At 42.4% G+C, this 17,348-nt stretch overlaps 7 protein-coding genes across 7 annotated transcripts; 5 read left to right on the forward strand and 2 right to left on the reverse strand.

Annotated features, from left to right (window-relative positions):
* Positions 1-23: 23 nt before the first annotated feature.
* Positions 24-645, forward strand: WALSEDRAFT_30114 (translation initiation factor eIF4e; the record flags this gene model as incomplete). Its single annotated transcript, XM_006960098.1, has 3 exons — positions 24-134; positions 181-500; positions 546-645. The coding sequence occupies 3 exons, from the start codon at positions 24-26 to the stop codon at positions 643-645; spliced, it is 531 nt and encodes a 176-aa protein (XP_006960160.1).
* A 117-nt stretch (positions 646-762) lies between these two features.
* Positions 763-1,904, forward strand: WALSEDRAFT_58539 (hypothetical protein). Its single transcript, XM_006960100.1, has 3 exons — positions 763-829; positions 875-946; positions 991-1,904. The coding sequence occupies exons 1-3, from the start codon at positions 781-783 to the stop codon at positions 1,185-1,187; spliced, it is 318 nt and encodes a 105-aa protein (XP_006960162.1). The 5' UTR covers positions 763-780; the 3' UTR covers positions 1,188-1,904.
* On the reverse strand, positions 763-1,929 carry WALSEDRAFT_61300 (DUF1753-domain-containing protein). Its single transcript, XM_006960099.1, has 4 exons — positions 1,828-1,929; positions 991-1,778; positions 875-946; positions 763-829 (listed from the first exon to the last, which is right to left on the reverse strand). The coding sequence occupies exons 1-2, from the start codon at positions 1,913-1,915 to the stop codon at positions 1,234-1,236; spliced, it is 633 nt and encodes a 210-aa protein (XP_006960161.1). The 5' UTR covers positions 1,916-1,929; the 3' UTR covers positions 763-829; positions 875-946; positions 991-1,233.
* Positions 1,930-1,955: 26 nt separating this feature from the next.
* On the forward strand, positions 1,956-8,957 carry WALSEDRAFT_21808 (FAT-domain-containing protein; the record flags this gene model as incomplete). The annotated part of the gene is made up of 7 exons (XM_006960101.1): positions 1,956-2,063; positions 2,091-2,220; positions 2,265-2,381; positions 2,429-4,653; positions 4,699-6,566; positions 6,613-8,758; positions 8,808-8,957. 7 exons carry the CDS (start codon positions 1,956-1,958, stop codon positions 8,955-8,957), a joined length of 6,744 nt encoding a protein of 2,247 aa, XP_006960163.1.
* A 789-nt stretch (positions 8,958-9,746) lies between these two features.
* WALSEDRAFT_30118 (thioredoxin-dependent peroxide reductase) lies at positions 9,747-10,430 on the forward strand (the record flags this gene model as incomplete). Its single annotated transcript, XM_006960102.1, has 3 exons — positions 9,747-9,800; positions 9,853-9,899; positions 9,944-10,430. The coding sequence occupies 3 exons, from the start codon at positions 9,747-9,749 to the stop codon at positions 10,428-10,430; spliced, it is 588 nt and encodes a 195-aa protein (XP_006960164.1).
* A 103-nt stretch (positions 10,431-10,533) lies between these two features.
* WALSEDRAFT_58541 (hypothetical protein) lies at positions 10,534-15,579 on the forward strand (the record flags this gene model as incomplete). The annotated part of the gene is made up of 11 exons (XM_006960103.1): positions 10,534-10,750; positions 10,797-11,156; positions 11,200-12,581; positions 12,624-13,243; positions 13,289-13,435; positions 13,483-13,859; positions 13,903-14,030; positions 14,079-14,231; positions 14,282-14,461; positions 14,510-14,667; positions 14,714-15,579. 11 exons carry the CDS (start codon positions 10,534-10,536, stop codon positions 15,504-15,506), a joined length of 4,515 nt encoding a protein of 1,504 aa, XP_006960165.1. The 3' UTR covers positions 15,507-15,579.
* WALSEDRAFT_61302 (hypothetical protein) lies at positions 15,559-17,312 on the reverse strand. Its single transcript, XM_006960104.1, has 2 exons — positions 15,954-17,312; positions 15,559-15,905 (listed from the first exon to the last, which is right to left on the reverse strand). Exons 1-2 carry the CDS (start codon positions 17,175-17,177, stop codon positions 15,753-15,755), a joined length of 1,377 nt encoding a protein of 458 aa, XP_006960166.1. The 5' UTR covers positions 17,178-17,312; the 3' UTR covers positions 15,559-15,752.
* Between the last annotated feature and the right edge of the window lie 36 nt (positions 17,313-17,348).

Genomic DNA, 17,348 nt, shown 5'->3' on the forward strand with positions numbered 1-17,348 from the left:
AAGTGACTTCCAACTGTACGACGATGACGCTCGCTTTGAGAACACCATGGACGGTATGGGGAATACACAGACCACCTTCATCGAAGATTGTCGATTATGAGAAAGATTTGATAAAAGTAGCTTCATTTGATTCCGTTAGTTAAATTGCCGTAGTCGATATTGAAAGTAACAGCTTTTTAGGTAGAATCGTTCTGGAATACCTACTCATACCTTAATCCTCCATCTACGCTACCAGTTGTTACAGATTACCAGCTCTTCCGCTCCGGGGTCAGACCTGTATGGGAAGATCCAGAGAACATAAAAGGTGGTAAATGGATACTCAGGCTGAAGAAGGGCATTGTCGATCAGCTCTGGGAGGATCTCGTGCTCGCCATCATTGGTGGTAGTATAGCGGGCGGCACAGATGACATTTGTGGTGCTGTCGTCTCAATTAGAGCTGCGGAGGATATAATTAGTGTATGGATTAAGAGAGAAGATCCACTGTTGATCGATAGTGTGAAGTGCGTCAACTGCTAAAAGAGAAGACACACACTGACGCCCAACAGGGAAGAAATATACAAGGCACTTAACCAAACACCTGCTAATTTAGAAATGCAATACAAATCGAACTCTGGTCAGTCCTCTCCTCGTCGATTTCTTATCTAACGTTTGAGACAGAATCATTACAAGACAAAACTCCCCAATTGCATACTCAAAAATAATTAATGCCTATTTATACACATTAAAATATCTGCTGTCTGTTTTTTTTCTACTTCCTTCTCTAGTTTCTGAACCACGAGGATGTCACACCACCCTGCTTACACACTCGCTGGATTGACTGGCTTGGGAGGTTAGTGTGTATGATAATACAATATAAAGCTTATCTTGGCTAAAGGTACCATTGGATTCTTGAAGAAAGGCAGCAAGGCCTCATTGATTGGTGGATTGATATGTTCAGTTGCATTCGGTGCGTATTCATTAGATTACAGGATGTTTCACTAACTATAACAGCTGGTAGCGGATTCTTGATACAAGAAAACCGTGACTATGGCCATGAAGCCGCCTTAGCTAGCTCGGCACTCCTCACACTCTCATCAATCAGAAGAGCAAGAAAGGGTGCCAGACTACCACAGTTCTTGACTGCTCTCGGATTGGCTAGCGGTGCTTACTATGCATTAAAAATCAAACAATTCCAAGATGGCTTCTAAGAAGCTGTCAAACAAAACAGACCACCACTCGATGTAATCTATCTATCTATTCATTTTGAACATTCCTATAGTTAGCTCTATTAGTTTGCTGGTTGTTATTATAGTACGTCCCCTGTATCAAGGACAGACTGAAGGAGTAAATGATCAATATAAAGTATAACTTTGCGATGAATCCACTAAGCAGAACGAGTGCAGCAAAGACCTTCTCGCGTCCCCAGACTTCCTCAGCTGCAGCGACCCTCTCTAACTCTGTAAGGTCCTGATGGGCGACACCACCCCAGCCCTTAGTAAGGTCGCCTACGTCTGCCCGCCGACCGTCGTGTGGTTCGTCGATGTACCAATGCTTGAAGAAAATCAAGGAGTAGATTGTTGATATGATGTGATCTATGGCGAATAAATTCGCGTATGCTAATGAATTACTAGGATTTTCCTCTGAAATCTGCTTCAAACCCCAAACGAAGACAGCGAGAGTACCGACGCTGTAGAGGTACATACTAAGTTGGGCGAAAGTACCGCCTGTGAAAATGACATTTACGCCATAAACGCCTGCGACTTTATTGAATAAGGCAAATGCTGTGATAATTGTGCATCCTAAATCAGCAGTCAGTGCATCGACTAAATCACTGAATAGAAAACCAACCTAATTTAATATCTAAACCACACAAGCTTCTGAATATCGGCTTATTGAGAGGGCTTTTGTCGGCTAATTTGCCCAAGCCGCTTATCATTGTAGCTGTTCAACAGCGACAGCCACCTACGAAATACGAGATGTACATTGACGCTTTAGTCCGCGTATTTGCGGGCTTGCGTAGTAGAGATAGTAAATTACGTAAAGAGGCTGCACACGAATTACAGCAATTTGTGCGTCTATCTCTAGTTATCTCCAACAACTCACAGTCATAGTTTATCACCTGCAATGCAGAGCTCAGCGCTGAGTCTGTAGCCAAACTACAATCTGAGGTCATGCGCAGATTGTTCGAATTAATAAATAGCAGCCATCCACACGAAAAGCTCGGTGGAATCGTCGCAATTGGTAGGTGCTGACCTATCGAGAGATGACGCACTAACAGCGCCCAGATGTACTCTTAGATATTGAAGTAGAGAAGCAGCGGCTATATAGATTCTATAACTACTTGAAACCCGCCCTCCCGTGCAATGATATGAACGTCATGATAGCCGCATCTCAGTGTTTAGGTGCGCTTGCCCATTTACTACACTATTGGTCTAACAAATATCTATAGGTCACATCGCACGCGTTGGAGGTGCTTTCCTCGGTGAACAATTCATCGATTTCGAAGCACCACGTGCGCTCGAGTTACTCACTGGAGACAGATCCGAAAGCGGAAGATATGCCGCTGTCTTGATTATCAAAGAATTGGCTCAGAATAGCCCTGCCTTGTTTAACACCTTCGTCACAAGAGCGATAGACCGCATCTGGATCGCCCTCAGAGACCCAAAAGTCACCATTAGAGAAGCTGCATCAGACGCACTATCAGCTTGTTTGATCATCCTCGAGCGTCGCAAAGCACAGAATAGAAATGATATACAGCACTCAATCTATGCTAAAGCAGAAGCGGGCCTTAAAATGAACACCATCGATACCATTCACGCTTCTCTTTTAGTCTATAGAGACTTGCTTTTACACGCAGGAATGTTTTTGAAACCACGTTTCGGTGACGTTTGTGATCTCATTTTGCGCTATAAAGATCACAGAGATTTCTTGATTCGCAAGACTGTTATTCTTCTGATCCCAACCTTGGCAACCTACGATCCACAGGCGTTCTCACATACGAAACTCAGAATGAGTATGGGTCATCTCATGAGCGCAATCAGAAAGGAAAGAGAAAGAACTGTAGCTTACAACGCCGTTGGGCACGTATCAAGTGCTGTTGGAAGTGCTATGAAGGATTATATGGACAGTGCGATGTTCACAATCGACGAACAACTTCGTCAACGTTCAAAGAAGGGCTCAGTTGTACCAGAAGACGCAATACTGCAATGTTTGGGAAAACTTGCAGCCGCTATCGGTCCATCTCTAGCAAAGCATGTACATGAGCTTTTAGGGGAGATCTTTAGCACTGATCTGTCTGAATCCTTAATCAGCGCTTTGAGGGATATAGCCAAATATATTCCACCATTGCTCAAGACAATTCAAGACAGATTACTCAACATGCTTTCCCTGATACTTAGCGATAGCCCCTATAGGGCACTCGGAGCACCGCAACCTTCACGCTCACAAACTGTTGCTGCAAGGGAGCTGTCAAAAGTACAAGCATCTGAAGCCAAGAAACCAGAAATAATTAAGCTGGCACTCCAAACATTAGGCTCATTCGATTTCAGTGGTCATATTCTCAATGAATTTGTTCGCGACACCGCATTGCCATTTGTAGACGATGACAATGCTGAAATACGGAAAGCTGCAGCTTTGACCTGCTCAATCACTTTCATTCATGATCCAGTTACTTATCAGACATCCACACATGCTATTGAAATTATAGGAGACATGCTGGATAAACTGATGACCCTCGCAATCGCTGATCCTGAATATGATATCAGATTATCAGTTCTGCAATCTTTGGATGAGAAGTTTGATAGACACCTTGCTCAAGCTGAGAATGTTAGATCCCTTTTCATTGCACTCAATGATGAAGTTTTCGCTGTACGAGAGGTAGCAATTAAAATCATCGGTCGCCTTTCATGTCACAATCCTGCTTATGTTATGCCCTCACTTCGTAAGGCACTCATACAGCTACTCACTGAGCTGGAGTATTCAACAGTCCGTCGTAACAAGGAAGAGAGCGCCAGGTTACTTGGTTTGCTAGTTAGTGCTTCCCAGAGATTGATAAAGCCATATGCAAATCCTATGATGAAAGTTTTACTTCCGAAAGCATCCGATAACAGTTCAACAGTATCATCAAACGTTCTCCGCTGTATTGGAGAATTAGCTCAAGTTGGTGGAGAGGAACTGATGAGTCACGTCGACATTATAATGCCGCTCTTAATTGAAACACTACACGATCAATCTTCACTATTGAGAAGAGACGCGGCGCTCAAGACACTTGGCCAATTAGTTTCAAACACTGGTTATGTTATTGAACCTTATCTCAAATACCCAGGTTTATTGGATGCTTTGGTAAAAATCTTACAAACTGATCAGACACCATCGACACGCTCCGAAACCGTTCGTGTAATGGGTCTGTTGGGTGCTCTTGACCCTTACAAACATAAGGTTCTTGATAAACCTGTGTCTGATGTCACCACTGAGTCAGTCACTATCTACCCTGCTGATGTTGTCACTCCATCTTCTAACGCTACTAACGATGACTTCTACCAAACTGTCGCTTTCAATGCTTTGGTCAACATGATTAAAGATCCGTCCCTTAGTAATCACCATCACGCTGTCATTGAAGCTATTATGAATATCTTCAAGACACAGGGACTCAAATGTGTATCCTACTTGCCTCAGGTGGGTTTGTTTTTAGCTCCGCATTTATAGTTAACCCATAATCAGATTATTCCGGCATTCATGGGTGTTATAAGATCATGCGCGCCTTCCCTTCAAGAGTTTTACTTCCAGCAACTAGCTATCCTTGTCAGCATCGTCAAGCATCACATTAGAAATTTCTTGACCGATATTTTGGAAATGATTAGAGAATTCTGGAATCCTAACTCAACTCTTCAGATAACGATTATCTCACTCACCGAAATACTCGCTAAAGCACTCGAAGGTGAATTTAGAGTTCACCTACCAGTATTGCTTCCGCCAATGTTGCAAACATTCGATTATGAGTTTTCCGACAAGCGTCAACCAACTCTTATACGCATTCTCAGGGCATTTTCAGTATTTGGATCGAACATTGAAGAATACTTGCATTTAGTCGTACCAGCTATTGTCAAGACTATTGAAAGACCGGAGGCATCTGTACAATTAAGAAAATCCGCCATTATTACAATCGGTCAGCTGTCGAGGCAAGTGAACTTCTGCGATCACGCCTCAAGAATTATTCATCCAATCGTAAGAGTTCTATCATCGGGTCCTCCAGAACTGCGTAGTGCTGCAATGGATATTTTAGCCGCGTTGGTTTTACAGCTCGGTCCTGACTTTGCTGTATTCGTGCCAATGATTTCAAAAGTTTTACTCAAGCATCGTATTCAACATGGTCCATATAACCAATTTGTTAATATGTTGCTCAATGGTGAAAGACTTCCACAGGATTACAGTATATTTGACAACTTCACTACCGAAAAGTCGGATGAGCAACCGCCAGTTGAGAACACAAAGTTGATAGCCAACCAGCAGCACCTTAAGAAAGCATATGGTATCGAAAATGTTGAGCTTATACAGAATAGGGAGGATTGGACCGACTGGTTGAGAAGACTTGGTATTGAATTCTTGAAGGAATCACCATCACATGCTCTTCGTGCTTGCAGAGGTCTCGCTGAAGCACACCCACCGCTTTTAAGGGAGTTATTCAATGCCGCTTTTGTTTCCTGTTGGACAGACCTCTATGATCAATATCAAGACGAGCTTGGTAAGGCTATGGAGAGAGCCCTCACCTCACCATCTGCACCACCAGATGTCGTTCATACGTTGCTTAACCTAGCAGAATTCATGGAACACGACGACAAGCCACTGCCAATCGACATTCCTTTACTTGGTGAATACGCTATGAACGTCCATGCATATGCGAAGGCCTTACACTACCAAGAGTTGGAGTTCCTCACTGAAGCGACACCTACCGTTATCGAAAGCCTCGTTCATGTTAATACGAAATTGCAGCAACAGGACGCCGCTTGGGGTACACTCAAATACGCGAGGGAGCAACTCGATATCGTACATCACGAAGAGTGGTACGAAAAGCTCGGTAGATGGCATGAAGCACTTGTTGCATATGCCGAGAAGGCTGAAATTGAGGGTGATTCACCAGAGGTTACGCTTGGTCGCATGAAGTGTCTTCACGCCCTCGGTGAATGGGAGCAATTGTCTGACTTCGTCCAGAATAAATGGGTTAACGCTGGTCATGATGAGCGACGCGCAATGGCACCACTTGCTGCAGCCGCCGCATGGTCTTTGAATAATTGGGAAATGATGGACAATTATATCACCGTCATGAAGCAACAGTCACCAGATAGGTTCTTCTACAGAGCTATCCTCTCAGTACACGATTCACATTACCAAAAAGCCCTCCATCATATCACGAAAGCACGTGAGTCGCTCGATAGTGAACTTACGTCACTTGTCACCGAGTCATACGGTAGAGCTTACAATGTTGTCGTTCGTGTGCAGATGTTGGCGGAATTGGAGGAAATTATTCAATACAAGCTCTTCTCTGATCAGCCTGATCGACAAGCCACGATAAGGAAGACTTGGATGAAGAGGTGAGTTTGTTTTTTTCTGCAAATAATAATTACTAACAACCTAAAGGTTGAAGGGTGCTCAGCCTGATGTTGAAGTCTGGCAGAGGATATTGCAAGTGCGCACTCTTGTCTTATCTCCAGCGGAAGACACTCAGATGTGGATCAAGTTTGCTAACTTATGCAGAAAGTCTGACAGAATGTTCTTGGCTGAGAAGGTTATTAATTCACTCCTTGGTCCAGATCCAACAGGATGGTCTAATGGTTCAGTCCAAAAGGCACCTCCGCAGGTTATCTACGCTCATCTGAAATTCAGCTGGGCAAAGGGCGCACAAGATGAATCACTCAATTGGTTACGCGACTTTACGGCATCTCTTTCGAACGATCTCGGTTTGAATCCTACCGAAAGCTCACGGGCAATCGCAAATGAATACTATAAGCAGGGCAAGATTACCGAATACAAGAATCTGCTCGCTAGGTGTTATTTCAAACAAGGTCAATGGCAAGTTGCTTTACAGGAGGATTGGTTCGTCAACGATGCTGACGATATCCTCGGTGCATTCTACCAAGCCACTCAACTGGATCCTAACTGGTACAAGGCTTGGCACACATTCGCATTGGCTAATTTCGAAGTAATCGCCCATCTCGAACACGCTAATGAGGATGTTGAGCCAGAAACTCTTGTTACGCATATTGTACCTGCCGTACAGGCGTTCTTCAAGTCCATTGCCCTTTCTGGTGGTAATTCACTCCAGGATACACTCCGTCTGTTGACACTCTGGTTCCAATTCGGTTATCACGAAGACGTTTCATCGACATTATCTCAAGGATTCGCTACTATTTCAGTAGATACTTGGTTGGAAGTCATACCGCAAATTATAGCACGTATTCACGCTCCTAATGCTAACGTAAGAAGGTTAATTCACCAGCTCTTATGTGCTGTTGGCAGAGCCCACCCACAGGCTTTGATATATCCATTAACAGTTGCATCGAAATCTCAATCTCAGACACGTAAAGCAGCAGCACTCGCCATTATGGACCGCATGCGCGAGCATTCACCAAAACTGGTCGAACAGGCTGGCTTAGTATCTAATGAACTCATCAGAGTTGCGATCCTTTGGAATGAAATGTGGCATGAAGGTTTAGAGGAAGCTTCAAGACACTACTTCGTACATCACAATCCAGCAGCAATGATAGAAACGCTCAAACCGTTACATGACTTGCTCGACAGAGGTCCAGAAACATTGCGAGAGACATCCTTTGTCCAGGCCTTCTCAAGGGAGCTCATGGAAGCGCGTGACTATTGTAGGAAATGGAAGCATACGAAGCATGCAGCGGACCTCAACCAGGCCTGGGACCTCTACTATCCAGTGTTTAGGAAGATAGAAAAGCAAGTGCACTCACTTACCGCGATTGAACTCCAATATGTTGCACCACGTTTGCTGAGCGCCAAAGACCTCGATTTGGCAGTTCCGGGTACTTATCAATCTGGAAGACCAGTTATTCGAATAGCTGCTGTTGTGCCAAAATTGTCCGTCTTGCAGACTAAGCAACGTCCAAGGAAGATGGAAATTAAGGGTAGCGATGGTAAAGAGTATATGTATCTACTTAAAGGTCACGAAGATCTTCGTCAAGATGAACGTGCGATGCAGTTATTCGGTTTGGTCAACCTCCTTCTTTCAGTCAATCCAGAGTCATTCAAGCGTCATTTATCTATTCATAGATTCTCAGTTATACCAATATCGCCTAACTCCGGTTTATTGGGTTGGGTACAGAACACTGATACCATGCACATGCTCATACGTGACTACCGAGAAACTAGGAAGATATTGCTAAATATTGAGCACAGACTGATGTTACAAATGGCTCCAGATTATGATCATTTGTGTCATTTGAATAAGTTGGAAGTATTCGAGTATGCTTTGGATAACACAACAGGTCAAGATCTCTATAGAATTCTCTGGTTGAAGTCTAGAAACAGTGAAGCGTGGTTGGAACGTCGTACGAATTACACGCGTAGTTTGGCAGTTATGAGTATGGTTGGATACATCCTTGGTCTTGGTGATAGACATCCTTCCAACTTGCTGGTTGATAGGATCACGGGTGGCGTTATCCATATTGATTTCGGTGACAGCTTTGAAGTTGCTCAGCATAGAGATAAGTATCCTGAAAGGATGCCATTTAGATTGACAAGAATGCTCGTTCTTGCTATGGAGGTGAGTTTCATGCTTTCTTGTATTCTTATATACTCACAATGATTTTAAGGTTTGCGGTGTAGAGGGATCATTCAAGCGTACTTGCGATATTGTCATGAGTGTCCTCAGAAACAACAGAGACTCCCTGATGGCTGTCCTGGCTGCATTCGTTCATGACCCACTCATCAACTGGCGTCTCGATGCAGAAAACATTGGTTAGTCTCGTCTGATATATACTCGATATATTCTTACATATTTCTAGATCCATCTACGCTAAGAAACAGACGAAGTGTGGCTGATGAAAGGAACCTCGTCGACAGTGATGCAAGAGATGAGGCTGTTGGTAATGACAGAAGACCAGAGCCGGTGAATAGAAGAGCTTTGGCGGTAATGAGAAGGGTAGAAGCAAAGTTATTAGGTAAGTCGGTTGTTCATATGTTGTTCTCATATTTACGCGTTCTCAGGTCGTGACTTTAGACCAACTGAGACGCTTACTGTTGGTGAACAAGTCGACAAATTAATATTACAGGCAACTTCACTAGAAGTGCTATGTATGGCATTTGTGGGATGGTGTGCATTCTGGTAAAATCTCCTTTGATTTATATGATTACATTGATTATTCATGCATGTTTTACGTCATTTTATTGAGTTCTTTTCTGTTGTTCGTGTAGTAGTAAAAGAGAGTCAAAGCGAAGTTTTTATCTGTTCTACAAAAGTATGACAAGTTATGCAAATATCACTGATGTTAACCTTTCCGAAGCGATAGGGAATCGAGATGATTACGTGATATCGGAGCTACGCGAGCAATTTTGGAAGAAAATATATAAAATACAGGCATAAATGCTGCAAAACTAGACTGCTAAATGTTTTTTGATAAACCGGCTAAAAGTTTCTTAAATGATGTAGCAACCCTAGCCTTTTAAGCGCTCAGGGTGGGTTCCTCACTTACAACCAACTAAAGTGAGAAGAAACTAGTAATAAATAAAAAAGCTAACAAACGATAGACACAATGGCATCTCTTATTGGAAAGCAAGCACCAGAAATCAGCGGTACCGTCGTCCGTGTGAGTTTTGACTCAGTTTTCGATGACCTTCGCTGACGTTGATCGTGTACAGGAAGGACTCTTCGAAGAAGTCTCAAACAAGACATACGAGGGTAAATGGTGAGTGTCGAATCTGTATATAATTTAATCCTCACACTTCACAGGCTCCTCTTGTTCTTCTACCCAATGGACTTCACTTTCGTCTGCCCAACTGAGATCCTCGCCTTCAACAAGGCTCTCCCAAGATTCCAAGAGCTTGGCGTAGAGGTCCTCGGTGCATCTACCGACTCAGAATTCACCCACCTTGCCTGGTCAAACGTACCACGTAACGAGGGTGGTCTCGGTCCAGACCTCAAGCTCCCATTGCTCGCTGACAAGTCACACAAGGTCTCAAAGAACTACGGTGTTCTCCTTGACGACGGTGTCACCCTCCGTGGCTCATTCTTGATCGATCCAAAGGGTGTCCTCCGTCAAATCACTGTCAACGACCTCCCAGTTGGTCGTTCAGTTGAGGAATCTATCCGTCTCATCAAGGCATTCCAATTCACTGACGTTCACGGTGAAGTTTGCCCAGCAGACTGGAACCCAGAGACCAACAACTCAACTATTAACCCAGAAAACAAGTCTGAGTACTTCTCAAAGCAACAGTAAATCCAACTTCCTTGTAAATAACAAATTTAATAAATTCTTGCAGCAAAATCACAAAGAGACCGCTCTCTGATATCGACGACCAACAACCATCTAAAAGAATGAAATGAAAATACGCATAACAAATTTAGATTATAATTTATTCAAACCAATTAATTACTTTGATGATAACTTATCTTCCTTTTCTGATTTACCGCTTGCAAATTCACCCATTCTTCGCGTTTTTGGTAGACTAGATACTGGCCAGATGGCATGCGCACACGTACATGGCGTCTATCCTTATTTTTATATAGAATACAAGCATAGTGTTACACCTGAGAAAGGTACGCATCGTCATCTCTTCTTTTCCCCGCTAATCTCGTTATCTAGTCCGAGATTACATACATCAACTAGGATTATCAATCAACCAATCTTTATCGCTGAGTTTACGACGTAATATGAATGATAAGCAATCAACTACGCAGTTCCTTCGGGCTATCGTGATATGTAAAGGCACACCTTTCTATGGTTATAACGTCGGTACGCGTCCATTTCTCAAAATTATAATGAACGATCCCAAACACATTCCGAGATTAGTCCAGCTTATGGAGTCCGGCCAACTAATGAACACCACATTTCAAGCATACGAGTCTCACGCACCATATCTATTGCAATTTTTCACTGATTACAACCTCTACGGTTGCGATTGGATGCAAGTGTCACAAGCCAAGTTTAGATTACCTTTACCGGGTGCGTACCTATTTCGACCAAGTTTTGGGCTAACGTCTGGCAGATCCTCCTATCACTGATTGGGATAATGAATCAGCGCAGGATAGTACAGTGAATTCTTTCTCAATAAATGAAGGAGACACACATACTGTTCCAAGAGATACGAACTGCCTCGTTGAGTTCGATATTCGTGCGTCGTGGATTGAAAACAGGTATCAAATAGCGCCGCGGTACATACATAATACGTCAATCGAAGAACTGGTTCCTGATGATAAACTTCTTCCTTCGCTGAGGGAGCTCTGGGTCAATGAGGAGAAGCGTCGTGAAGCTGCAGGTTTAGAGTCATCAATTAAAATTCAAGGCAGCGTGAAAGGTGGACGCAACGATTCTAAAACCTACCCACGTTGGGATGCTTTGGAAGAAATTCTAGATTCATTTCATGAGAGGATAATTGATCAGGACAAAGACGATGATTTCTTGTCTCACTTCACAGAAGAACATAAACTCATGACTATCTTCGAAAGTACTGAAGCTCTGTATCGTCCGTCTGAACGTCGAAAAGTACCGCAGAATGAAGATAGTAGTCTGTATTTAGATATAAGTTCATCACAACCTAATAAAGATATTGAACCAATTGTAAGTCAACAACTGGCAAGTCAGAAGACGGAATTCATGGAAATGGACATAGACGATATGGCTTATGACAGTTTTGCTCAAAATAACGTATTTAATGGAGTACCCAGGCGTGATTTAGCAATCAGGGAGAGTACGGTGTTGAGTGAGAATCGAGAATCGATAAGACAACTTTCACTAATGGACTCGATGTTCAAATCATCTACCGACCCTCCTCTTAAGCGTGAACCCACGCTGGAAGTTATTCCTGATAGCCAAGAGAGTGAAGAACCGGAGAGGAAAAGAAGTCGATCGGATAGTAGCGAGTTACTCGCTTCACAAGAGTATGATGCCATTTTGGCCAGTTTATCACAGCGTGAGATAATGCCAGGTGTCACTATCGGGATGGTCCAGGAAAAGATCGAGAAAGCAAGTCCTCAGAAGGATGTTGTTTTATCTGGGCAACTAACAACAATCCCTCATAGGTCTCAACCACATGAATCAGACTGCGGTGTATTATACGAATACAAAATCCCACCACCAACTACGGATGAAGCGATGCGATCGTTCAGAGACAATACCTTACCCTCAAAAGTCTATCGCGATCCTTACTACTCGGAGCCAACTGACGTTCCAGAGAGACCTAGGGAATATGCAGGGCGAGTGTTTGTCTTGAAAGGTGACGAGATACCAAGCTGGGATGCAAAATATGATACAGTATCCACACAGGGTATCCGTCATTTTGAGTACGCACCACTTCCTCCATCAAAGAGAGACGTGATTAGTGCATATGGAAGAGAAGCTGCTTCCACTCAACGCGCAATACATACACAGGTATGTGACTCTAAGTTGCCTTCCTATATGCTAACAACACAGATTGAGGGCCCACCTTCGAGACAAAAGTTTGGCTTGGATGCTTCAACAGCTAGTGGGGAGAAGAATCACATACCCCGCGAACATGATATTCAAACTCAAATAACAATGATGATCGTTGAAGTGTTTGCCAAGAATATCGGAAATAAAGTTCCAAATCCAGAGCATAATCCCGTCGAAGCCATTTTTTGGGTCTTTCAGAGCTCGGATGACGAGGTTGAAAGTGGTATGGTCGTTGTCGAAGGCGAAACAAAGTACAAATTAAACGAAACGAATATGGAGATAGCTATTAATGAAGCTGATTTGATATTCACATTGATTGATAAAGTACAAGAGTTCGATCCAGATATCCTAGCTGGATGGGATACAGAGTTAGGGTCTTGGGGATATCTAGTTGACAGAGCTCGAATTGAGATTGGATTGGAACTCAGTGAGGAGACATCAAGAGTTAAATCACGTACAATGAGGAACATAACTGGTGGTCAAAAATGGGCAGAGATGAAAACGACTACATTCACCTCACCTGGTAGACACGTCTTCAATGTCTGGAGGTTGGCTAGATCTGAATTAAGCCTTCCGCAAACTACTTTTGAGCATGTTTCACACAGCGTACTCAAAAAAAGGTAGGAATGTGATCGTATTTGAAGGTTTTGACTGATAATATTAAGGCTACCGAAATACACATCCGAGACGCTGACAAGGTGGTGGACTTCAGGAAATGTATCGTCTTACGCAAGAGTCTTAGAATTGTTTTCATTAAGAGTTAAGATGATCGGTGACATTCTCAATTCCATGGAAACAATCACAAAAACTGCGTGAGTAACTATCCATTTGAATTAGAATTAGCCCTTATAATTCTTAGAGAGTTTGCACGTACAATTGGTGTGGATTTCTACAGTGTAATAACACGCGGATCTCAGTTCAAAGTAGAAGCTCTGATGTTCCGAATAGCTAAACCTGAGAACTACGTTTTGATATCGCCTTCGAGGAATCAAGTTAGTGGACAACAAGCAGCTGAAGCACTCCCCTTAGTAATGGAGCCTCAATCCGCATTCTACAAGGATCCAATTATAGTTCTTGACTTCCAATCTCTATACCCGTCTATCATGCTTGCTTACAATTATTGTTATTCTACATGCCTCGGTCGAGTCAAACCATATGAAGGGCATTACAAATTGGGTATTACGGAACACACTACATCATCCAAAGTGCTGGATTCACTAAAGGATGATATTAATTGTGAGTACAGAGCGGGTTAAGTGTATTTTCTCATGCTTCGCAGTCGCACCGAATGGGATGATGTATGTTAAACCACACGTCCGCAAGTCTTTATTATCGAAGATGCTTGCTGAGCTGCTTGACACTCGCATTATGATAAAGCAATCCATGCAAGAAAACAGAGAAGACAAGGTGGGCATCATTTCCTATTTCAATTTAGAAATCTAATGATGATTTAAGTATCTCAGAAAACTCCAACATGCCAGACAACTATCCTTGAAACTCATGGCTAATGTTACATACGGATATACATCTGCCAGCTTCAGTGGTAGAATGCCTTGCGTTGAGCTTGCCGATTCAATCGTCCAAACAGGACGTGAAACTCTCGAAAGGGTGAGTATTGTGGCGATAATCTATGTTCAGATTGCTAACAAGCGAGGAAGGCTATCAGATTTATAGACAATAACAAGGAATGGGGCGCTGATGTTGTCTATGGCGATACAGACTCACTGTTCGTTCGTCTCAAAGGCAAAACTCAGCAAGAAGCTTTCGAAACTGGCGCAGATATTGCTGAAGCAGTTACGAAATCTAATCCTCATCCTGTCAAACTAAAATTGGAAAAGGTGTGTAATTTCAAAGTTTTAGATTAGCACTTCTAAACGATGCTTTAGATGTATTTACCGTCGGTGTTACTGGCGAAGAAACGCTATACGGGAAACATGTTCGAACGCGTCACAGATGAAGTTGGTATATTTGAAGCGAAAGGAATTGAGACCGTTCGTAGGGATGGTATTCCTGCACAATCTAAAATGGTCGAGACGGCATTGAAGTGAGTTATTTGTTATGAAATGACCTCAACTAATATCAACTGTCAGAGTGTTGTACAAAACTTCAGACTTGTCACAAGTAAAGAGCTACTGCGTGAAGCAATTTAACAAGGTGATCCAAGGTAGAGTTTCGATTAAGGACTTTACATTCGCCAAAGAAGTCCGGTTGGGTAGTTATGCACCTCACGCTGTACCAATACCCGGTGTAATGGTCGCAACAAAGTCTTTGACAGATGATCCACGTGCCACAGCACATTATGGAGAACGAGTACCTTATGTAATCACCGAAGGCAACTCTGATCGACAAGTAGATCGAGCTGTAAAACCAGAAGAGATGCTTTCAAATAGCAATCTTCACTTGGATGCCAAGTATTACATAGAGAAAGTGTTAATTCCACCCCTTGAGAGAATATTCAACTTGATGGGCGCAGATGTTCACTCGTGGTATGCGACGATGTCAAGAAAATTCAAGCCCGAGGCCAGGAAGCCATTCGCAATTACGCGTAAAGGAGGTGTTATCGGTAATTACGTTCGGAGTGGAACATGTGAAACATGTGGTGAAATCTCAAAAGAGCCAGTCTGTACAGATTGTCTTGGGGACTCTAACGTTAGTGACACAATGTATAAGTTGCTAAGTAAGAAGTACAGAACTACCTTAAAGATGAGGGATATTCAGACTATTTGCTCATCATGTGCTCATGTTCATCCTTCTCAAGATGTTCCTTGCGTTAACCTTGATTGTGAGGTTCTTTACAAGCGTTCACAGAATCAATGCGATATTGATGAATTAGAAGGACTCGATGAGTTATTGTCAAACTTTGATCACAAGTTGGTTTGGTGATCCATAAAGAAGTGTTATTTATTTTTGCATCTATCATACTTGTACTATAATTGCATTATAACGTTTAATGAATAAAGCTTATGTATTAGATATGACAAACATAACAATAAAAAGAATACATTTCCAGATTGAAGATTATCCTAATCTTCAATCAAACGAGTGTAATAATAAGATGAGTAAGTGGTATTTAGAAGATAAGTGAAGATATTAAAGAAATTATGATCATTGGTAATCCGGGTTTTATGATCAATTAAAGCTTGTTTGTCTTTTCTTGTATATGTTGGAATTTCTGATTGAAGACAAGTTCTTTGGTCCACTATCGGCGTCCTTCTGGCGAGATATTAAAGCTTCCCTTCTGAATGATTCATATAGAGTCTCTCTTGTGCGTATTCTAAGTGACTATAACGGGAATTAGAAATCGTTACTCAATGGAAAAGTAAAACATACGTCAGAGTTATTACCAAATAAGACATCATATAAAGCATTGTAATCAGTGTGCTGATTATCGAGAACATCAACAACTCCCCATCTAAAGTTCCTAGTTGTCGATGGTTTATCAAACCTCTCAGGTATGACTATAGCATAAGGAACTGGATCCAAGTTTGTCATATGTGAATTATCTGTCGATGCTACTGAAGGTGTAGCAGATTTAGCTCTATGACGAATCTTGATCAATTTCGTAGAATTATTATGATCATCGTCTAGATCACTCAAGTGGGCATTCGAATCAGGTGTTGATGCCCTCTCATTCAAACCTAGTATCTCGAATTTGAAACCGATATTAGCCAAATCTGACAATATTCCATCCTTTGCCAGACGTAAGGTATTATCAGTGAGACTATCAGCATGGGCTATAACAGGTAATATATTGACTCTCTTCGCTAGACTTATTATAGTTTGAAGTTCAGTAGGTTGAAGTGTTAGTGAGCCATTATGAGATTCGATCAATCTCGCTGGATCGATCATGTATACGCAAACATGGATATGTCTATCGAGAGCTTGTGAGCTGTTTGATCTGTTGACTCGGGATTCTTCTTCAAGTGTTTGCGTGTAGAGGTGTTCAATATGTTTAATAATCATATCCGTGTTCTCGCTGAGTTGTTGGCTGTCTTGGTAATTCAAACCCGGTGTATCGGTGAGAGTAAGCATAGTACGGTCACTGTTGACATCACCACCGACGTCGAAGGACATTTGATAGAGTGGTTGTTTTGGTTGATGCTTATTGGTGAAAGAGATTGTTGCTTCTGTACGCTGAGTAATATTCGATGTTGGACTGAGTTTGACAGTGTCCAAAATCAACCTCAAAAGACTCGTCTTACCGGTGCGTATACCACCAGCGACCATAACATTAAGTGAGCGTGGTGTCTTTCTCCGACGCGCGTTGCGTGAAGTCAAGGAATTCGGCTTGGTAAACCTGCGCGTGTTATCTGAAACAGTTGATAACCTGACGTTTAGATTCTGCGGTACTTGCAAATGATTTGGCGAAAAATCATCTCTTTTAAAATCAAGACCTTGAACAGATTGTGCAATCTCATCAGCGAATCTAGATGGTTTACCTAAGGTTTCACCTAAATCGGGTAAACTTGGTGAAGCTTTAACGTTATCAAGATGGACAGTGTTTCGTTTCTCTTTACGGAAGGAGTTCCTACAGGATTGCAAGAATGAGACCATAGTGTATCTTTAATGAGCGTTCTTAGTGGTCTGGGTATCGTAGAATTTTAAGGGGACTTGGTAGATGATGGTCAAAAAAGGTTCCTACTGCACAGACCACCTTGATCTTTAGAGGGGGGAGGTGTTTGTAATATTTCCGCAATTTTATTAAACGGACAGTCTAGAAAGCAG

This window comes from Wallemia mellicola, assembly GCF_000263375.1.
Source record: "Wallemia mellicola CBS 633.66 unplaced genomic scaffold WALSEscaffold_23, whole genome shotgun sequence".
NCBI lineage: Eukaryota > Fungi > Basidiomycota > Wallemiomycetes > Wallemiales > Wallemiaceae > Wallemia > Wallemia mellicola.

What these genes read in the sequence shown, in the direction of transcription:
- WALSEDRAFT_61300 (XM_006960099.1), bottom strand. Translation starts at nt 1,915, where the DNA reads ATGATAAGCGGCTTGGGCAAATTAGCCGACAAAAGCCCTCTCAATAAG. An exon ending in TGGTTTAGATATTAAATTAG is followed by an intron (nt 1,779 to 1,827) that starts GTTGGTTTTCTA and finishes CTGCTGATTTAG; the next exon opens with GATGCACAATTATCACAGCA.
- WALSEDRAFT_61302 (XM_006960104.1), bottom strand. Translation starts at nt 17,177, where the DNA reads ATGGTCTCATTCTTGCAATCCTGTAGGAACTCCTTCCGTAAAGAGAAA. An exon ending in TATTTGGTAATAACTCTGAC is followed by an intron (nt 15,906 to 15,953) that starts GTATGTTTTACT and finishes TTCCCGTTATAG; the next exon opens with TCACTTAGAATACGCACAAG.
- WALSEDRAFT_58539 (XM_006960100.1), top strand. Translation starts at nt 781, where the DNA reads ATGTCACACCACCCTGCTTACACACTCGCTGGATTGACTGGCTTGGGA. An exon ending in TGGATTGACTGGCTTGGGAG is followed by an intron (nt 830 to 874) that starts GTTAGTGTGTAT and finishes TCTTGGCTAAAG; the next exon opens with GTACCATTGGATTCTTGAAG. An exon ending in GATATGTTCAGTTGCATTCG is followed by an intron (nt 947 to 990) that starts GTGCGTATTCAT and finishes TAACTATAACAG; the next exon opens with CTGGTAGCGGATTCTTGATA.